General features: G+C 52.8%; 1 protein-coding gene across 1 annotated transcript in view; it reads right to left on the reverse strand.

Moving 5' to 3' along the window:
- Positions 1 to 21329, reverse strand: part of LOC144610628 (SWI/SNF-related matrix-associated actin-dependent regulator of chromatin subfamily A member 4-like) — a 111589-nt gene that overhangs the window by 68585 nt on the left and 21675 nt on the right. The window contains 14 exon segments of the mRNA XM_078429481.1: positions 73 to 240; positions 1002 to 1175; positions 2660 to 2833; positions 5462 to 5490; positions 5493 to 5531; positions 5534 to 5569; positions 5572 to 5585; positions 6610 to 6652; positions 6655 to 6835; positions 6837 to 6871; positions 7519 to 7617; positions 9476 to 9850; positions 11626 to 11758; positions 13919 to 14171. Coding sequence (XP_078285607.1) covers positions 73 to 240; positions 1002 to 1175; positions 2660 to 2833; positions 5462 to 5490; positions 5493 to 5531; positions 5534 to 5569; positions 5572 to 5585; positions 6610 to 6652; positions 6655 to 6835; positions 6837 to 6871; positions 7519 to 7617; positions 9476 to 9850; positions 11626 to 11758; positions 13919 to 14140 — 1722 coding nt within the window. The 5' untranslated portion in view covers positions 14141 to 14171.

The following is a 21329-nucleotide window of genomic DNA, read 5'->3' on the forward strand; positions in this document are numbered from 1 at the left end:
TCCCCCGGATAAGAAGCCGTGAGGTGCGGTGTCTCTCCGACAGGCTCCCGCTGGAGTAAGTGCTTCACCAACCCTCTTCTTCTTTTTCTTCTTCTTCTCCTTGGCGGCCTGGGCTGCCTTGTGCTGCCTCACCAGCTCCGTCAGGTTGGCCACGTACTCGTCCGTCTGCTGCAGCAGGTAGGCCAGGCGCCGGTCCTTCTTCTGGTCAATCAGCTTGCGGTAGCCTTCCTCATCCTCCGCCTAATGGGGGGGGGGGGGGAAGAGCAGAGAGTAGGGGAGAGGGGGAGGAGAGGGGGAGAGGCAGAGAAGGGGAGAGGGAGAGAGGGATGCGAGGGGGAGGGGGGGATGAGAGGGGAGGGGGAGGAGAGGGGAGGAGGAGAGGGGAGAGAGGGAGAGCGGGGGAGAGAGAGGGAGGGGGGGAGAGAGGGAGAGCGGGGGAGAGAGGTAGAGCGGGGGAGAGAGGAAGCGAGAGGGGGAGCGGCAGAGAGAGAAGGAGAGCAGGGGAGAGAGGGAGAGCCGGGAAAGGGGGAGAGCGGGGGAGCGGGGAAAGGGGGAGAGCGGGGGAGAGAGAGGGAGAGCGGGGGAGAGAGAGGGAGAGCAAGGGAGAGAGGGGGAGCGGGGAGGGACAGAGAGGCGACAGGAGAGACAGAGAGGGGATGGAGAAGAGAACAAGGGAGAAAGAGAGAGTGAGAGACAGGAGGTAGTTTCAACATTTCATGCATCGCCAGCACTGCCACAGGACAATATTGCTGGCCCTGGGCCTTCCCTCCCCTCCTACCCCTGCAGGAAGCTGGTTGGTGTGCAGGATGGGGCTCAGCGCTGAGGCAGCCCATGGGTGGAGATGGTACGTGGGCCGCCCCGGCTCTTCGTGTGGGTGCCCAGTGGTGGTGGGCTGGTGGGACCGGTCGGGAGGGGGCGATGGTGGTCTGGTGGCACGGGATGGGAGTGGGCGGTGGTGGGAGGGGGCGATGGTGGGTCGGGAGGGGGCGGCTGCTACTCACCATCAGCCTGCGCATCCTCTCCTTCTCGATGCGCTCATTCTCCTTCTTCTGCTCGCGCTCTGTGTTGGCGTGGTAGGTGGCCACGGCCTTGGTCAGCTTCTGCATCTTGCCCGTGACAGAGCGGTGGTACTCCTTGAAGTCCTTGGCGTGCTGCAGGATGCTGTTGAGGTATTCCTGGAGCAAGAACGAGCGACCGCGTTAGACGGGGACAGCTCACAAAAACGAACGCCGGGCACTGCGGACGGACGGTGCCCGAACACTTACCGTCACCTCTCATTGAAGTGAAGCTCCCTTGCTCCAGAACCACCCTGTTATCATCCAAACAGGAGGCCGCAGCCCAACGGGAGACCCAACAGACTGTGGCTTTAGAGGGAGCCTGGCGAGCCGGTCCCGCTCACCCCCTGAAGACCGGTAGAACGGAACCAGCAACGACGGACGCGAAGGGCAAGGAGTGAGGGCGGTAGGAGAGGGGAGGGGAGGCTCTCATCCCCCAGGAACAAAGGTGGATGGGTAAGGGGGGGGGGGGGGGACGTGGTGTCCAAGGAAGCAGACGGCTGGAGGTCCGGCAACAGCCTGGGACACTAGAGTTGGAAATGCCGCCAAACCACGGCGCCTCTCGCACGCAGGCCCGTCAGCCCTCCGAGTCCACGCCGACCATCGATAACCCGCGAAGCCGCAGAGTTGGCCCGCCGCGGCCTACAGGGGAAGCCGTGGAGCAAGTTCCCCCGGCATCAGACAGCGAGCCATGCCGGGCCCTGCTCATCCACCCACGGAAGGCCAGGAACCGGGAGGGTGGAGCCGGCAACGATGTCGGACGCGACCGGCGAGGCCGGGAGGAGAGGAGAGGGGGCCGGGGTCTGGCCTACAGCACCCTCGAGGTCGGCTGCGGGAGACTCCCACCCCCCCGGGGAACAAAGGTGGACAAGGAGAGGGCCTTGGGTTCGCTGGCCGACCCTAGGGACGGTGACTGCTGGAGGCCCTGCAGCAGCCTGGTGCTCGCCTGGAACGGGAACCGCTCAGAACAACAAGAGACCTGGACTGCACTTGGAAAACGGCGCCAAAACAAAGCGCCTCGTACACGCGAGGGTCAGTGGACTGTAGCTGTACACTTGCTAATCGGGTATCGGGGGTATGGCAATATCCTACTGAGCTGTTTGTGTGAGAAATGATGTCACCGTGTTAGCACTTTGCACATGTGCTGGACCCCGAGGCCGTGAGGGGCAGATGCCTCCCAGGAAGCCGGATCCTGGCGGCCAGACTCTGGGTCAGTGTCACGGAGGGGGCTGGAGTGGACCCGGCTGCGGTTGTCCAGTGGGCCCGGCAGGCGGCCGATGAGGGCGCTGGCGGGTCGAGGACAGGACGGCGGTCGGGGTCAAGGGCAGGCCACGTGTGCGCTGGGCGTTGGAGCAAAGGAGGAACGCGGAGAACGAAGGAAGCCCACAGAGAAGGTGTTTTAAAAATGGTTGGGGTAAAATGCAATACTTTGCCGCCGTCCTTTACGTGGCGACTCTTTGCATACCCAAGGGTATGAAAAACAACGAATCTCACAGTGACTTGTCCCACTGGACGATTGAGTCGTGTCACAGCAAGTGAGGACCAAGCGCTCCGTAATGCAGAGTGGCTGCCCATGCCGATAGCGGTCTGACGTTCACATTCACCTGGTGCTTCTGCCGGCGTTTCCGCTCCTGCTCGATCTTCTGCTGCTTCTCCAGTTTCTCGGTGATGCGCGCCTCGCGCAGCGACTGCCGCTTGCTGCGCTTGTAGGCCTTGGCGTTGAGCGCCGTCTCCAGCGCAGTGTCCCTCCGCATGCACACCACCACCTCCTGGCGCAGCTGCCAAACCCAAACGCACAGGAGGCTAGTCACGGCCAACGGGAACAACGCGCGCCCCCGTACACCCCCCCCCCCCCGAGAGACGCCCCGCCAACCCTCACAGCCACCCCATCCCCACGCTTGCCATGCTAACTGAAGGATGAAGGCTACAACCCAGTCATACACCACGGAAACAGGCCCTTCGGCCCAACTCGCCCATGCTGACCAAAGATGTGAGTCCCACTTACCCACGTTTGGAACATATCCGGCGCAGTGGCGCAGCGGTAGAGTTGCTGCCTTACAGCACCGGAGACCCGGGTTCCATCCCGACTACGGGTGCTGTCTGTAACGAGTTTGTACGTTCTCCCCGTGACCTGCGTGGGTTTTCTCTGAGATCTTCAATTTCCTCCCACACTCCAAAGACGTGCAGGTTTGTAAGTTAATTGGCTTGGTGTAAATGTAAATTGTCCCTAACGTGTAGGATAGTGTTAATGTGCGGGGATAGCCGGTCGGTACGGACTCGGTGGGCCGAACGGTCTGTTCCGCGCTGCATCTCTAAAAAAATCTCCCTAAACCGTTGATTTTTAGATTTAGAGATACAGCGCGGAAACAGGCCCTTCGGCCCACCGGGTCCGCGCCGCTCAGCGATCCCCGCACATTAACACTATCCTACACACACTAGGGACAATTATTTTACATTTACCCAGTCAATTAACCTACAAACCTGTACGTCTTTGGAGTGTGGGAGGAAACCGAAGATGTCGGAGAAAACCCACGCAGGTCACGCAGGGAGGACGTACAAACTCCGTACAGACGTAGTCTGCCATCCATGTACCTGTCTAAATGTCTTTTACAAGTTATTGAACCCCACGTTACCTCTTCCTGAGGGTGAGGGTGTTTGTTTGACAGGTGCACACTACAACATCATTCTTAACCAAAATTTCACAAAGTGCTGGAGTAACTCAGCAGGTCAGGCAGCATCTCTGGAGAACATGGACAGGCCATGTTTCGCGTCAAGGCCCGGTCAGACTCCTGTCCTGAAACATCACCTATCCACGTTCTCCAGAGATGCTGCCTGACCTGCTGTGTTACTCCAGTACTATGTAACTTTTGCAGCACCTGCAGTTCCTTGTTTCTTCTCATTTGTACCCAACTCATTAAGCTGCACCGCCCAATCGTGCCTGTGGGTGGTGCAGCTGAGCACAAGAGCAACCAGAAACTCAGTGCTGACACCATCTGTACTATTCGGTACTGCAGCTTCCTGCAACTTGAGTTTCGCTTGAACCAAACTGCAAAATGCTCTTTAAAAGTACCACAAAAGTTATCCTATTATCTAAGGAAGATTATGTACTAATAACCCAAATTCCTTGAAATTACCCTCAACCAGTGTTGCTTGAAAGATACAGCGTGTCAACAGGCCCTTTGGCCCACCGATGAAAGCTAATGGCATGTTGGCCTTCATAACAAGAGGAGTTGAGTATCGGAGCAAAGAGGTCCTTCTGCAGTTGTACAGGGCCCTAGTGAGACCGCACCTGGAGTACTGTGTGCAGTTTTGGTCTCCAAATTTGAGGAAGGATATTCTTGCTATTGAGGGCGTGCAGCGTAGGTTTACTAGGTTAATTCTCGGAATGGCGGGATGTTGAAAGACTGGAGCGACTAGGCTTGTATACACTGGAATTTAGAAGGATGAGAGGGGATCTTATCGAAACATATAAGATTATTAAGGGGTTGGACACGTTAGAAGTAGGAAACATGTTCCCAATGCTGGGGGAGTCCAGAACCAGGGGCCACAGTTTAAGAATAAGGGGTAGGACATTTAGAACGGAGATGAGAAAAAACTTTTTCAGTCAGAGAGTTGTGAATCTGTGGAATTCTCTGCCTCAGAAGGCAGTGGAGGCCAATTCTCTGAATGCATTCAAGAGAGAGCTAGATAGAGCTCTTAAGGATAGCGGAGTCAGGGGGTATGGGGAGAAGGCAGGAACGGGGTACTGATTGAGAATGATCAGCCATGATCACATTGAATGGTGGTGCTGGCTCGAAGGGCCGAATGGCCTCCTCCTGCACCTATTGTCTATTGAGTCCACGCCGACCATCGATCCTGAGTCTCCGGCGCTGCATTCGCTGTAAGGCAGCAACTCTACCGCTGCGCCACCGTGCCGCCCATGCAGGGCATGCAGATTAAGTGAACACAATACTGTAAATGTTGCCTCACTGGCATGTTTGAGGGATTCAACATTCAGTTTACACACACAGCTGGTCAGCACAGTGACGCAGCGGGAGAGTTGCTGCCTCACAGCGCCAGAGACCCAGGTTTGTTCCTGACTACGGGTGCTGTCTGTACGGAGTTTGTACGTTCTCCCCGTGAGTTTTCTCTGGGTGCTCTGGTTTCCTCCCATACTCCAAAGAGATAAAGGTTTGTAGATTAATTGGCTTGGTATAATTGTAAATTGTCATTAGTGTGTGTAGGATAGTGTTTGTGTGCGAGGATCGCTGGTCGGCGCGGACCTGGTGGGCCGAAGGGCCTGTTTCTGCGCTGAAACTCTAAACTAAACTAAACTAAACTAAAGATGCATTTATTCATCTTATCACTTGTAGACAGCCACAGCTACAGGGCAATACCAGACAAAACTTCCCTGGTCCGACACTAACCTGCCTCTGGAAATTAAGGAGCCGCAGGCCTTGAGTTCGATGGTGGCTTTGGTGCGGAGATCTCCTGCAGTGAACCGGGGAGGTTTTCCAACTCCTGGATCCGATGGAGATCCGTGCTTGCAGCCTGACAATGGATACATTTGAACATTAGCAGCGCCGGTTTCTGGAGCGGTGGCGGTTATCACTTTCGTTTCACAAGTGAAATGCGCCCAGTTGGATCCTGTGCTGGGACATTATTTCAGGGCGGCGTGGTGGCGCAGCGGCACCAGAGGGCCATAGACCCGGGCGCGATCCTGATCTCAGATGCTGTCTGCACAGAGGCGGAGAGAGGTGCAGAGAGAGAAGCTGGCAACAGGGAGATGTGAAGAGGGGAGGCAGGGCACTTGAGGCCACACACTGTGGTGTAATGGTAGGGGATGTGGGTCAGTGGTGAGGGCAGGGTGGGGGGAAGGAGGGGGTGGAGCAGGAGGTGGGTGGGTGGAGGAAGTGGAGGGGGATGAAGGAGAAGGGGTGGGGGAGGAGGAGGGGCGGTGGAGGAAGGAAGAAAAGGATGAGGTGGAGGAGAGAGGGGGGGTGATGATGATGGGGGTGGGGGAGGGAGGTAGGAAAAGGGGGTTGGGAAGAGGGGGTTGGGGGAGGAGTGGGGGAGGGAGGAGGGGGATGGGGAAAGGGGGGCTGGGGGTGGGGAAAGCGGGGCTGGGGGAGGAGGGTGAGGGGGAGGAGGGTGAGTGAGGGGGGTAGGGAAAGGGGGGGTTGGGGAGGAGGGGTTGGGGAAAGGGGGGCTGGGGGCGGAGAAAGGGGGGGATGGGGAAGGGGGGGCTGGGGGCGGAGGGGGGTGGGGAAAGGAGGGTTGGGGCGGAGGGGGTGGGGAAAGGGGCGGAGGGGGGTGGGAAAGGAGGGTTGGGGCGGAGGGGGGTGGGGAAAGGGGGTTGGGGAAGGGGATAGGGAAAGGGGGGGCTGGGGAGGAGGGGTTAGGGAAAGGGGGGGTGGGGAAAGGGGGTTGGGGAGGAGGGGGGTGGGGAAAGGGGGGATGGGGAGGAGGGGGGTGGGGAAAGGGGGGATGGGGAGGAGGGGGAGGGTAGGAGGGGGGTTGGAGAAAGGGTGTTAGGGGAGGGGGTTGGGGAGGGGGACGGTGTGCTATTCCTCACCGGTATTCGCGCTCCTGCAGCAGTTCCACGGGGTCGAGGCCTCTGGCTTCTGTATGGGAGTGATGCGGTTCTGCTGCTTCTGGTGCTGGTGCACCATGGGAGGGGGCTGGGCGGGTTGCCCCGGCGACTGCGTCTGGGTGGGCATCACCGGGGAGGCAGCGGGGGGCACGGCAGGCGCGGCGGGGGACGGGCGACCCGTCACCTGCGGGGGGGCCAACTTCTGCGGGGGCGGTGGTGGGGGCCGTGGCGTTGGCCATGGGAGCTGCAAGACAAGAGATGGTGGGGAGCGTGAGGAGAACGTCCAGGGTAATGACGGCCATACCCACTCCCCCTCCTCCCCCCCTCCCCTCTACTCCTCCACCGCCCCTCTCCACTCCTCCCCCTCCGCTCCCACTCCTCCTGCCCTCCTCTCCCCCCCTCCACTCCTCCCCCCTCCTCACTCCTACAACCCCCCTCTCTGCCCTTCAACCCTCCTCCCCCTCTCCCCCCCTTTCCCCCCCTCCACCCTCCTCTTCCCTCCTCCACTCCCCACTCCTCCACCCCCCCTCTCCACTCCTCCTCCCTCGCAGAGTACACTTGATGGGCCGAATGGCCTATTTCTGCTCCAATCACTTATGAACAAGGTTCCGCGGGATACGAGCTTTGTGAACGATCCCATCGCTTTGACTCTACGAGGTTCCCCTGCGATGGTCCCAAGAAGCCACAGAAGGCAGTGGAGGCCAATTCACTGGATGTTTTCAAGAGAGAGTTAGATTTAGCTCTTTGGGCTAAAGGAATCAAGGGATATGGGGGGAAAAAGCTGGAACGGGGTACTGATTGTAGATGATCAGCCGTGATCATATTGAATGGCGGTGCTGGCTCGAAGGGCTGAATGGCCTCCTTCTGTACCGACGTTTCTAATGGCCTTACCTTCTGGCCAGGGTTTGCACGGGCCACTGGGAGGCTGGCACTGCATTCCCTGGTTGACCCCAGCAGATCCAGGGGGCATCATGTTGGATCCCACCATGCCTGTGACACGTGGGGGGGGGGGGGGAAGAAAGGAGAAAGTCAAAATCAAAGCAGGCGCAGAGATGCGGATGAAATAAAGATAAACAGAACAAGAGGAAGTGGGGGAACCAAGATTTGGCAAGTGCTGGAACTGGGCAATTGCTTCTGCCAGGGTATTCAAATGGTACCAACAGGGTTTCGTTTAGTTTAATTTAGAGATACAGCACGGAAACAGGCCCTTTCGGCCCACCGGGTCTGCGCCGACCAGCGATCCCCGTACATTAACACTACCCTACACCCACTAGGGACAATTTTTACATGCACCAAGCCAATTAACATACATACCTGTACGTCTTTGGAGTGTGGGAGGAAACTGAAGATCTCAGAGAAAACCCACGCAGGTCACGGGGAGAATGTGCAAACTCCGTACAGACAGCACCCGTGGTCGGGATGGAACCCGGGTCTCCGGCGCTGCATTCGCTGTAAGGCAACAACTCTACCGCTGCGCCACCGTGACCGCCCTAAATGGGACTAGCTTAGGTTTATTATTGTCAGGGGGAAATCGAGAACCAGAGGACATCGTTTTAAAATGAGGGGGGAAAAATTTAATGGGGACCTGTAGGACAACTTTTTCCATCTACACTACTCCCGTGTTTGGCCCACATCGCTCTAAACCTTTCCTATCCATGTGCCTGCCCAAATGGGCGGCAGGGTGGCGCAGCGGTAGAGTTGCTGCCTTACAGCGAATATAGCACCGGAGACTCAGGTTCGATCCTGACTTCGGGCGCCGTCTGTATGGAGTTTGTACGTTCTCCCCGTGACCTGCGTGGGTTTTCTCCGAGATCTTCGGTTTTCTCCCACACTCCAAAGACGTACAGGTATGTAGATTAATTGGCTGGGCAAATGTTTTTTTTTAAATAGTCCCTAGTGCGTGTAGGATAGTGTTAGTGCACGTAGGATAGTGTTAGTGTGCGGGGATCGCTGGGCGGCGCGGACCCGGTGGGCCGAAGGGCCTGTTTCCGCACTGTATCTCTAAATCTAAAAAATCTAAATCTAAATCAAATGCCTTTTAAATGTTGTTATCGTGCCTCCTTCAACTATCTCCTGGCATCTCGTTCCATATGCCCGCCCGCCACCCTCTATGTGAAAAAGGTTGGCCCTCAGGTTCCTTTTAAATCTTTTCCTTATTACCTTAAACTTATAGACACTGGTTTTTGATTCCCCTATCCTGGGTAAAAGACAGACTCTCTATTCCCCTCATGATTTTATACACCTCTGTAAGATCACCCCTCAGCCTCCTGCTTTCAAAGGAATAAAGTCTTAGCCTGCTCAACTTCTCCCTATAGCTCGGTCCCTTGAGACCAGGCAACATCCTCGTATGTTGAAAGGCTGGAGCGATTGGGCTTGTATACACTGGAATTTAGAAGGATGAGGGGGGATCTTATTGAAACATATAAGATAATTAGGGGATTGGACACATTAGAGGCAGGAAACATGTTCCCAATGTTGGGGGAGTCCAGAACAAGGGGCCACAGTTTAAGAATAAGGGGTAGGCCATTTAGAACGGAGATGAGGAAGAACCTTTTCAGTCAGAGAGTGGTGAAGGTGTGGAATTCTCTGCCTCAGTGGAGGCCAGTTCGTTGGATGCTTTCAAGAGAGAGCTGGATAGAGCTCTTAAGGATAGCGGAGTGAGGGGGTATGGGGAGAAGGCAGGAACGGGGTACTGATTGAGAGTGATCAGCCATGATCGCATTGAATGGCGGTGCTGGCTCGAAGGGCTGAATGGCCTACTCCTGCACCTATTGTCTATTGTCTATTGTCTATTGCAGTCCGCACAAATTAAAAGAGCGACCCGTGGTGAGTTGAAAGGGGTTGTTACCGAGTGGCCTGTTGTAGTTCCCTGGTGCAGGGACAGAGGCTGTTCCAGTGACGGGGATGGAGGGGGGAGGTAGAGACTGCATCTGCTGCTGCATCCCAGGCGGGGGTCTCTTCCCTTGCACTGCCAGCTGGAGGTGGTCCGGGATGGGCTGCCCTCTCGCTAGCATCTTGTACGCCATGATCTGTGCCCGCAGCTGGTGGAGCTGGCCCTGGTTGAACGGCGAGGGCCCACGACTCTGCTGCCCCACAGCCTGGATCTCCCCTCCGTCCATGGGAAGACCCCCTGGTCCGGGGGGCATGGGTGGTCCCGACGGCGGGCCGTTGGCGGGCACGGGGCTGGGGGCGTGCTCGGGACCCCCCAGAGGAGAGGGGTAACCTGAAAGTGAAGGATCGTGGCAGGTTACATCTGTACAACATGTTCTTTATAAACTGCAGTAGCTCACATTCACATCAGCACCACAAAATGGCCAAGGACGATTCGCCAAACCTGACCTCAATCAACACGACCTAATATTAGAAGAAAGGCGATCAATACTTTAAACTTTAGACTTTAAGTCAAGTCAAGTCAATTTTATTTGTATAGCACATTTAAAAACAACCCACGTTGACCAAAGTGCTGTACATCAGTTCAGGTACTAAGAAACGGACATACAATGGCACACAAACATAACAGCACATACATAAACAGTTCACAGTGCCCCCTCGGAGGGCCTCAAACCCTAGGGAGTAGAAATAGGTTTTGAGCCTGGACTTAAAGGAGTCGATGGAGGGGGCAGTTCAGATGGGGAGAGGGATGCTGTTCCACAGACTAGGAGCTGCAACCGCAAAAGCGCGGTCACCCCTGAGCTTAAGCCTAGACCACGGGATAGTCAGTAGCCCCAAGTCGGCCGACCTGAGGGACCTGGAGATAGAGTGGTGGGTTAGAAGATTTTTGATATGGGGGGGGGGGGGGGGGGGGCAAGCCCGTTTAGGGCTTTGTATGTGAATAGGAGGAGCTTGAAGTTGAACTCATTTTTAGACTTAAAGGTCCCAACCCGAAACTTTGCCTGTCCATTCCTCCCACAGATGCTGACTGACTTGCTGAGTTGCTTTAGAGGAGTAATGTGTTCTGGTGCCACAGGGAATTCAAATTGGGAACATGGAAGAGGATTATAGGCCGATCAGTGGGTTGAATTTGCCCCCTGCGGTTAGGGCTCTGGAACTCCCGCCTGGTCGGAGCCGGCAGATCCGTTCCCAGGGCTGACTTCTGCGGCCGACTTTGCACGCCCAGCTCCCAGCCCAGCCCAGCCCCCAAGGCCTTGACCTCGGTTGATCCGGGCAAAATGGATAATCCAACAAGGCTCTGCAACCAAAAACTGGCGGTGGACCTGTACGTAAATACAATCAAGTCAAAGACAAGCACAAGAGGTAGAGCAAAGGGAAGATTGAGAAGTGGAAGCTCTGAAGTAGGGGTTGACAACTTTCTCACTCCCAAATACGGGACAAGGTCACGTCACCGCCCCGCGCCCCACGTGACCTCACCCAGCCAGCGGCCAAGTGCTCCAGCTCCACCAATGACGGCCGCCCGGGCCTGGAGGCGGGTTGCAACGCAACCTCCGTTAGGCGGCGCCCGGGCCTCCGGACCTACACTGTCCGGGCCTACAGTGTCCGGGCCCACAGCAGCCCCCTGTGGGCCCGGACACCGTAGGCCCGGACACTGTAGGCCTGGACAGTGTAGGTCCGGAGGCCCGGGCGCCGCCTAACGGAGGTTGCATTGCAACCCGCCTCCAGGCCCGGGCGGCCGTCATTGGTGGAGCTGGAGCACTTGGCCGCTGGCTGGGTGAGGTCACGTGGGGCGCGGGGCGGTGACGTGACCTTGTCTACAGTGTCCAGGCCTACAGTGCCCGGGACTACAGCGCCCCCCGGGCCTAGTGTCCGGGACTGCAGTGGCCCCCGGGCCTACAGCACCCCCTCCCGGGCCTAATATGGGTCAAGGGCGATCCCGTACGGGACAAACCAATTTAGCCCAATATACAGGATATCCCCGCTAATACGGGACAGTTGGCAACCCTACTCAAAAAATGAGATAACACATAATAGTTATCAGCAGTGGAATTATGTGTTGTGTTAAATGCGAGACAAAGGGGAGGGGTTGTGTTCTAAGTGCTGCACCTTGTGAATGCTGGTCCATGGGGCTGGGTGGTGGTCCCATCCCGCTGTTGGCGCCTGACCTCATGCCCATGGTCTTCATCTGACTGAAGCGTGCGTCATCGGGCATCGCCTTCTCGTGCATCAAATCCATCGCCTGCGGAGAAACAAGACGTTGGGAAGCAGCGAACCCTTCCAGCAGCAGAGAGCTGCAGCACACAGCCCCGGCCGACCCACCCACCCACATCACAGTCTGCTGGTGCTGTGTGGAGCTGGACACCCCAGCAAACACAGGCAACGACAACCAGGAGGGGTTTGTGCGTGTATATATGTATGCGTGTGTGCGTCTGTCTGTGTGTGGATGTCTGTGCGCGTGTGTGTGTGCGTGTGTGTGCGCGTGTGTATGTGCATGTGTCCGTCAGTGACGGTGTCTCTGCCTCCATGTTTGGTTTAGTTTAGTTTAGAGATACAGCGCAGAAACAGGACCTTTCGGCCCACCAGGTCCGTGCCGACCAGCGATCCCCGCACATTAACACTATCCTATACCCACCAGGGACAATTTTTACATTTACCAAGCCAATTAACCTACATATATGTATGTACGTCTTTGGAGTGTGGGAGGAAACTGAAGGTCGCGGAGAAAATCCACACAGGTCACGGGGAGAACGTACAAACTCCGTACAGACAGCACCCATAGTCGGGATGGAACCCGGGTCTCCGGCGCTGCATTCGCTGTAAGGCAGCAACTCTACCACTGCGCCACCGAGCCATACTGACAATGCCAATGAGAGGTGTAGTATTTCAGGTTCATATACTGAACGTCATGCGTGGTCAAGGTGTTACACAGAAAAGTATGATGGGTAAGGTGCTTTTCTAAGTGGTATCATAGATTAGGACATTATACAAACAATATGTATAGGCAAGAGTATGGTAGAATATGATATACAGGAATATTGTGCAGAGTGACGGGGGCATAACTCTGAGGGTTATAGCGATCATAAGTAGCATGCCCAAGAATAAAAATTCAGACGGGTCACAGGCAGAAAAATGTGGATCTTTACATGCTTTACATTCAGTTTATTGCACTGTAATGCCGTGTACCAGAGGTTACTGATGGCAAATTAAACTGACCATATGCAGAATGTTGCTTACAATTTCCAAATATATTGAATATTGTATATTGAATATGAAGGAAGCATTTGTCCCGTCGTGCGTGTACCAGTGTCTTTAAAGTGCAATCAGCCATGTTCTCGGTCCCTCAGCCCTGAACTATTTAAAGAATCTACACAACTTATTTTTTAAGGTTCCCCTCAGCTCTGCTTCTCCCAAACTTTCCAAATCAGAACAGTTGGGGTTTAAAAATATTGAAAAAGTCATTTTCCCCTCTCTTGTGTATTTTAACCATTGTTACGGCCAATGTGGTCTCACCAACATCCTACAATATAACTGTAACGTGACCTCCCAACTTCTGTACTCAATAATAGACACAAAATGCTGGCGTAATTCAGCGGGACAGGCAGCACCTCTGGAGAGAAGGAATGGGTGGCATTTCGGGTCGAGACCCTTCTTCACACTGATCTGTCACTCTGAAGAAGGGATTCGACCCATAACGAACGTCACCCATTCCTTCTCTCCAGAGATGCTGCCATTCCCGCTGAGTTGCTCCAGCATTTTGTGTCTATCTTTGATTTAAACCAGCATCTACAGTTCTTTTCTGTGCACACACGTGTACATACATACATACATACATACATATATATACACATATATATTCACATATATATACACACACACACACACCAACAGAACACTTTATATGCACACACACACACACACACGTTTCGGTCGAGACCCTTCTTCAGACTGAAATCTGCAGCCTGAAGAAGGGTCTCGACCCGAAACGTCACCCATTCCTTCTCTCCAGAGATGCTGCCTGTCCTGCTGAGTTACTCCAGCATTTTGTGTCTATCTTTGATTTAAACCAGCATCTGTAGTTCTTGCCTGCACCCACACACACATGTGTACATATATATATACACACACCAACACCAACATAACACTTTATACACAGACACACACACACACGTTTCGGGTCGAGACCCTTCTTCAGACCAAAATTTGCAGTCTGAAGAAGGGTCTTGACACGAAACGTCACCCATTCCTTCTCTCCTGAGGTGCTGCCTGACCCGCTGAGTTAAGCCAGCCTTGTGTCTATTTTGTATCTAAGTGCTTATATAACGTGATATGTACTGAACTGTGTACAAGAGTGAATTTCACTGTACCTCGGTGCAGGTGACAATAAAGTTCCATACCGTACCTTATGAAGCAGATGGACGCTCTCTGCAGGGTATCCCCCGGGTCCCTGAGGTGTCATGGAGTGAGCAGCGGATGGGGGCCCAGGACTGGGGCCCATCATACTGTGTGCCGAACCGGGCGAAGGGCCGGGGCTGGGGCCCAGCATGGAGCCCGGCGAGGGGCCCGGTCCCGGGGAGGGCCCAGGGCGAGGTGTGCCTCCCATCGGAGGGTCCGGAGTGGACATCTTCCAGCAACACCCTCTGACAAATAACTGCCTGCCGACAGAAAGAAAGACAAGGTTTAACCACAAAGACAAGTAACTGCAGGCGCTGCTCTACAAAACAAAGACACACACAGTGCTGGAGTAACTCAGCGGGTCAGGCAGCATCCCGGGAGAACATGGACAGGTAACGTTTCGGGTTGAGACCCTTCATCAGACTGAATTGGTTCTGAATCAGTAAATGGAGGGTTGGTATGGATTCAGTGGGCCGATGAGCCTGTTTCCAGGCTGCATATATGATTTTATGACTCTACTCCCAATAATTAATTATTTTTTAAATGATCTATACCATTGCCCCTACCTTAAATCAGTCTTTTACATACCAAGGTCCATACACCATAAATACTCCACTTATGTACATTACTAGGCAGGAAATGGTTTTGGGTAGACTGATGGGACTGAAGGCTGATAAATCCCCAGGGCCTGATGGTCTGCATCCCAGAGTACTTAAGGAGGTGGCTCTAGAAATAGTGGAAGCATTGGAGATCATTTTTCAATGTTCTATAGATTCAGGATCAGTTCCTGTGGATTGGAGAATAGCAAATGTTATCCCACTTTTTAAGAAAGGAGGGAGAGAGAAAACGGGTAATTATCGACCAGTTAGTCTGACATCAGTGGTGGGGAAAATGCTGGAGTCAATTATAAAAGACGAAATTGCTGAGCATTTGGATAGCAGTAACGGGATCGTTCCGAGTCAGCATGGATTTACGAAGGGGAAATCATGCTTGACAAATCTACTGGAATTTTTTGAGGATGTAACTAGGAAAATTGACAAGGGAGAGTCAGTGGATGTGGTGTACCTCGACTTTCAGAAAGCCTTCGACAAGGTCCCACATAGGAGATTAGTGGGCAAAATTAGGGCACATGGTATTGGGGGTAGGGTACTGACATGGATAGAAAATTGGTTAACAGACAGAAAGCAAAGAGTGGGGATAAATGGGTCCCTTTCGGAATGGCAGGCAGTGACCAGTGGGGTACCGCAAGGTTCGGTGCTGGGACCCCAGCTATTTACGATATACATTAATGACTTAGACGAAGGGATTAAAAGTACCATTAGCAAATTTGCAGATGATACTAAGTTGGGGGGTAGTGTGAATTGTGAGGAAGATGCAATAAGGCTGCAGGGTGACCTGGACAGGTTGTGTGAGTGGGCGGATACATGGCAGATGCAGTTTAATGTAGATAAGTGTGAGGTTATTCACTTTGGAAGTAAGAATAGAAAGGCAGATTATTATCTGAATGGTGTCAAGTTAGGAGGAGGGGGGGTTCAACGAGATCTGGGTGTCCTAGTGCATCAGTCAATGAAAGGAAGCATGCAGGTTCAGCAGGCAGTGAAGAAAGCCAATGGAATGTTGGCCTTCGTAACAAGAGGAGTTGAGTATAGGAGCAAAGAGGTCCTTCTACAGTTGTACCGGGCCCTGGTGAGACCGCACCTGGAGTACTGTGTGCAGTTTTGGTCTCCAAATTTGAGGAAGGATATTCTTGCTATGGAGGGCGTGCAGCGTAGGTTCACTAGATTAATTCCCGGAATGGCGGGACTGTCGTATGTTGAAAGGCTGGAGCGATTGGGCTTGTATACACTGGAATTTAGAAGGATGAGGGGGGATCTTATTGAAACATATAAGATAATTAGGGGATTGGACACATTAGAGGCAGATAACATGTTCCCAATGTTGGGGGAGTCCAGAACAAGGGGCCACAGTTTGAGAATAAGGGGTAGGCCATTTAGAACGGAGATGAGGAAGAACTTTTTCAGTCAGAGGGTGGTGAAGGTGTGGAATTCTCTGCCTCAGAAGGCAGTGGAGGCCAGTTCGTTGGATGCTTTCAAGAGAGAGCTGGATAGAGCTCTTAAGGATAGCGGAGTGAGGGGGTATGGGGAGAAGGCAGGAACGGGGTACTGATTGATAGTGATCAGCCATGATCGCATTGAATGGCGGTGCTGGCTCGAAGGGCTGAATGGCCTACTCCTGCACCTATTGTCTATTGTCTATTGTCTATTGACATGGTGGCGCAGCGGTAGAGTTGCTGCCTTACAGCGAATGCAGCGCCGGAGACCCGGGTTTGATTCTGACTACGGGCGCTGTCATACAGAGTTTGTACGTTCTCTCCTGCGTGGGTTTTCTCCGAGATCTTCGGTTTCCTCCCACACTCCAAAGACGTACAGGTTTGTACGTTAATTGGCTTGGTAAATGTAAAAATTGTCCCTAGTGGGTATAGGATAGTGTTCATGTGCAAATATCCCTGGTTGGCGCGGACCTGGTGGGCCGAAAGGACCTGTTTCCGCGCTGTATCTCTAAACTAAACTAAGCTACAGTTCAATAAACTGAACAAATTAACTAACTTATTTTCTCAGGTTCCCTTAATTTTTAGTTACTACCACACAGGGTGTCACTCTATCAGTACTATCCAACGGTGTGTCACTCCATCAGTACTACACAATGAGTCCTTCCATCAGTACTACCCCAGTGTTCAGTTAACATATTCTAGCTGCTTGCCTAAGAGAACCAGAGGACACAGGTTTAAGGTGAAAGATTTAATAGGAATCTGAGGGGTAACCATTTCACACAAAGGGTGGTGGGTGTATGGAAGGAGGTAGCTGAGGCAGGGACTATTGCAACGTTTAAGAAACAATTAGAAAGGTACATGTATGGGACAGGTTTAGAGGGATATGGGCCAAACGCAGGCAGGTGGGACTAGTGTAGATGGGGGTAGACACAAAATGCTGGAGTAACTCAGCGGGCCAGGCAGCGTCTCGGGAGAGCAATGGGTGATGTTTCGGGTCGAGACCCTTCTTCAGTGCATGTTGGTCAGCATGGGCAAGTTGAGCCGAAGGGCCTATTTCCACCCTGCATCACTCTATGATTAATTACCTGGCAAGTTAAGGCTATTATTGTCACCACTTTATGCTGGTTACCAATGCAGATGAAAATTGCAAGGTTATGAAAATTGAACAATGACACGAATTCACTCCCTTACTCAGCACAGAGCATGCTCAGTAGGTGCAGTCCTGAGCGGACGTGACATGCTGTGCTCAAGCATGCTGTGCCTTAGTGAAACGCATCCATATACAGCAAAATGTGGCATGTCGATTGACAAGTAACATCTGCGTAAATAAAGCACCAGGCGACACCCATGCCCAAAGAGAGTCCTTGATGTTCAACGACCCCATCATCACCAAGTCCCCATACCACCAGCATTCACCAGGGCAAACACCACAGAAACTGCCCACTAGCACCACAGGTCAGCACAGTGCTGCAGCGGCTAGAGCCACTGCTTACTGCGCCACAGGCCCAGGTTCAATCCTGACCTCGGGTGCTGTCTGTGTGTGGAGTTTGCACCAAAGATACTAGAGGAGCAAGATAGACCACTCGACCCTAAAAACCGTTGTACGTCACGGCGCCATTTTAGTAGGCAGAAACCTGCAGATACATTCAAAAAGAAAAATAACAAAAATCTGTGAATTGATAGATGAGATATATTCTGCATTTTTATGGTATCATCACTGTTCCCCCAAAACATACTGTTCCCCCAAAACACTGATTACACTGCGAGAGGTAGAGCGAACGGCGGGTTTGGTCTACTAAAATGGTGGACATTACACTCCTTTGCGTACTACACAGAAGAAACGGTTTAAGGACTGCCTCAAAGTGTCCCTCAAAGACTTGGACATCAACCTCAACACTTGGGAGTCTCTTGCTCTGGACCGTCCAACCTGGCGTAGCAAGCTCACCACAGGAGCCCGTGCAGCAGAGAACAGACGCACTGCAGAGGCCCAGAGGAAACGCACCGCGCGCAAGGCCCGGGCTACCTCCACTTCCACTGCAGCACCCATCCACTTGTGTCCTACGTGTGGATTGGCCTCACCAATCACTTCCGGACCCACAGTCACCAATCCTTCAACTGAAAGTGAAGTCATGGTCATCTTCCAACCCGAAGGACGAACAACAACAACAACTACACTTCAGTATAGGCGATTTCAACGGAGTGGTTCATCTTGCTCCTCCAGTATCTTTGGTTTGCACGTTCTCCCTGTGCCCTCTGTGTGCTCCAGTTTCCTCCCACATCCCAAAGACGTGTGGGTTTGTAGGTTAATTGGCCCTCTGTAAATTGCCTCGTGTGTGGGGAGAGTGAGAAAGTGGGATTACATCGAACTAGTGTGAACGGGTGATCAATGATCAGCGTGGACTCTGAACGGGTTCCGACCCAAAACATCACCCATCCATGTTTTCCGGAGATACTGCCTGACCCGCTGAATTACTCCAGCAGTTTGGGTCTCTCTGTGAGCCTAAAGCTGTATTTTTCAATCAATGAATCAAAGAGAGCACATCAGACGCTGGATATCTAGGATGAGTGCCCTATTTTGTTTACACACTACAGTATTTTTAACATCTATAAGACACAAGTTATAAGTGTGATGGAATACTCCACACTTGCCTGGATGAGTAAGGCTTCAAAAACAATCAGGCAGCTTTAACACCATGCGGAATTGCTTGCACGGCACCCCATCCACCACAATAAGCTTTTGTTCCCTGCACCCATCATGTACATAGCTGCCATATGCACCAGCTGTACAATGTACTGCAGATAGACACAAAAAGCTGGAGTAACTCAGCAGGACAGGCAGCATTTCTGGAGAGAAGGAATGGGTGATATTTTGGGCCGAGATCCTTTTTCAGGCATTCTCCAAAGAGTTCAAACCAGCATCTGCAGTTCCTTCCTACACAATGTATTGCATATATTTGCCTGGTCAACTCCAGTGTCATATAGCGCATAAACAGGCCCTTCGGCCCAGCTTGCCCATGCTCGTCTGCACTAGTCCCACCTGCCTGCGTTTGGCCACATCACTCGAAAACCTTTCCATTCCATATACCTGTCCATCCAAGGACCCAAACAGTCTTTCCAGGTGAGACAGAGGTTCACCTGCACCTCCTCCAACCTCATCTATTGCATCCGCTGCTCTAGATGTCAACTTCTTTACATCGGCGAAACCAAACGTAGGCTCGGCGATGGTTTCGCTCAACACCTTCGCTCAGTCCGCCTTAACCAACCTGATCTCCCGGTGGCTGAGCACTTCAACTCCCCCTCCCACTCCCAGTCTGACCTTTCTGTCATGGGCCTCCTCCAGTGCCATAGTGAGTCCCACCGGAAATTGGAGGAACAGCACCTCATATTTCGCTTGGGCAGCTTGCAGCCCAGCGGTATGAACATTGACTTCTCCAACTTTAGATAGTTCCTCTGTCCCTCTCTTCCCCTCCCCCTTCCCAGTTCTCCCTCTATCTTCCTGTCTCCACCTATATCGTTCCTTTGTCCCGCCTCCTACATCAGTCTGAAGAAGGGTCTCGACCCGAAACGTCACCCATTCCTTCTCTCCTGAGATGCTGCCTGACCTGCTGAGTTACTGCAGCATTTTGTGAATAAATACCTTCGATTTGTACCAGCATCTGCAGTTATTTTCTTACATATACCTGTCCAAATGTCTTTTAAACGTTATGATAGTTTCTACCTCCACTACCTCCTCGGGCAGGTCGTTCCATACACACGCCACCGTTTGTGTGGTTAAAGTTGCCCCTCGGGTTCCAGTTCTATCCTACCCAGTAGGAATAATTTGCAGAAACCAATTAACTTACAAACCCGTCTGTCTTTGAAGTGTGGGAGGAAACCGGAGCACCCGGAGAAAACCCACACTGTCATGGAAACTCCACGTGCAAACTCCACACAGACAGCACCCATAGTCAGGATGGAACCCGGGTCTTTGGTGCTGTGAGGCAGCAACTCTACCGCTGCGCCACCCCCTCGTGTCTCAACCTGAATTACTAACTTGGCCGTTGTCATACTGCAGGTTGTGAGACCTCGCTGTGTGAAATGTTTGGCTGTTGAGTTTCCCACATTAAAACACTGCCCACACACATTGCTTCTGGACTTCCCATGAAGCGCGAAACGTACACACAAATTCAAAACCTTCTTACACCCACTGGATCAGTCGACTGTTGAGAAATCACACAGTGAACATTATCTGCAGTTGGCTGCTCTGCAGAGACCCATGTGATTCATGGCTCTTCAGCTGTGCAGGAAGGAACATCGGAACAAAGCATCAGTGAGAAGAACAGGAATAGATCGTGCGGAGTGCTCAGCCTTTCACAGCAAGTTCTTGTCTGAAGATCGGCACAAAATGCCGGAGTAACTCAGCGGGTCAGGCTGCATCTCTGGAGAGAAGGAATGGGTGACGTTTTGGGTCGCGACCCTTCTTCAGACTGAGAGTATGGGGAGAGGGAGATAAGATGGGTAAGATGTGAAAAGGACAGATCAAAGCAGATAATGCTGAAGGAAATGTACAAAGGTTTTGAGTTACACGTGGCACATTTCCTTGACCATTGTCTGCTTTGATCTGTCCTTTTCACACCTTACAGCTCTGTGTACCCTTCCACATCTCTAGTTTCCCCTCTCCCCTGACTCTCCACCTGCAGAAGGGTGTCGACCCGAACAGTCACCCAGTCCATCTTTCCAGAGACGCTGCCTATCCAGCTGTTACTCCAGCATTATGTGTAAACTGGCATCTGCAGTTCCTTCCGATACAAGTTCTTGGCTGATCTGGTTTTAGTTCAACTACACCTTCCTGGTCGTTTCTCCATTACCCTTGCCTGTCCTATAATCCCAAAATTTATTACACGGTCTAGCCGGTCTCTGGTCAAAGCATGCCAACCAAGATAGACATGAAGTGCTGGAGTAACTCAGAGGGTAAGACGCAGGATAAGACTCTGGAGATGCAGGATGTGTGATGTTTTGAGGCGTGCTGCGTAGGTTTACTAGGTTAATTCCCGGAATGGCGGGACTGTCATATGTTGAAAGACTGGAGCGACTAAGCTTGTATACACTGGAATTTAGAAGGATGAGAGGAGATCTTATCGAAACGTATAAGATTATTAAGGGGTTGGACACGTTAGAGGCAGGAAACATGTTCCCAATGTTGGGGGAGTCCAGAACAAGGGGCCACAGTTTAAGAATAAGGGGTAGGCCATTTAGAACGGAGATGAGGAAAAGCTTTTTCAGTCAGAGAGTTGTGAATCTGTGGAATTCTCTGCCTCAGAAGGCAGTGGAGGCCAATTCTCTGAATGCATTCAAGAGAGAGCTACATAGAGCTCTTAAGGATAGCGGA

The sequence above is a fragment of the Rhinoraja longicauda genome, chromosome 37 (genome assembly GCF_053455715.1).
Source record: "Rhinoraja longicauda isolate Sanriku21f chromosome 37, sRhiLon1.1, whole genome shotgun sequence".
In the NCBI taxonomy this organism is placed as follows: domain Eukaryota; kingdom Metazoa; phylum Chordata; class Chondrichthyes; order Rajiformes; family Arhynchobatidae; genus Rhinoraja; species Rhinoraja longicauda.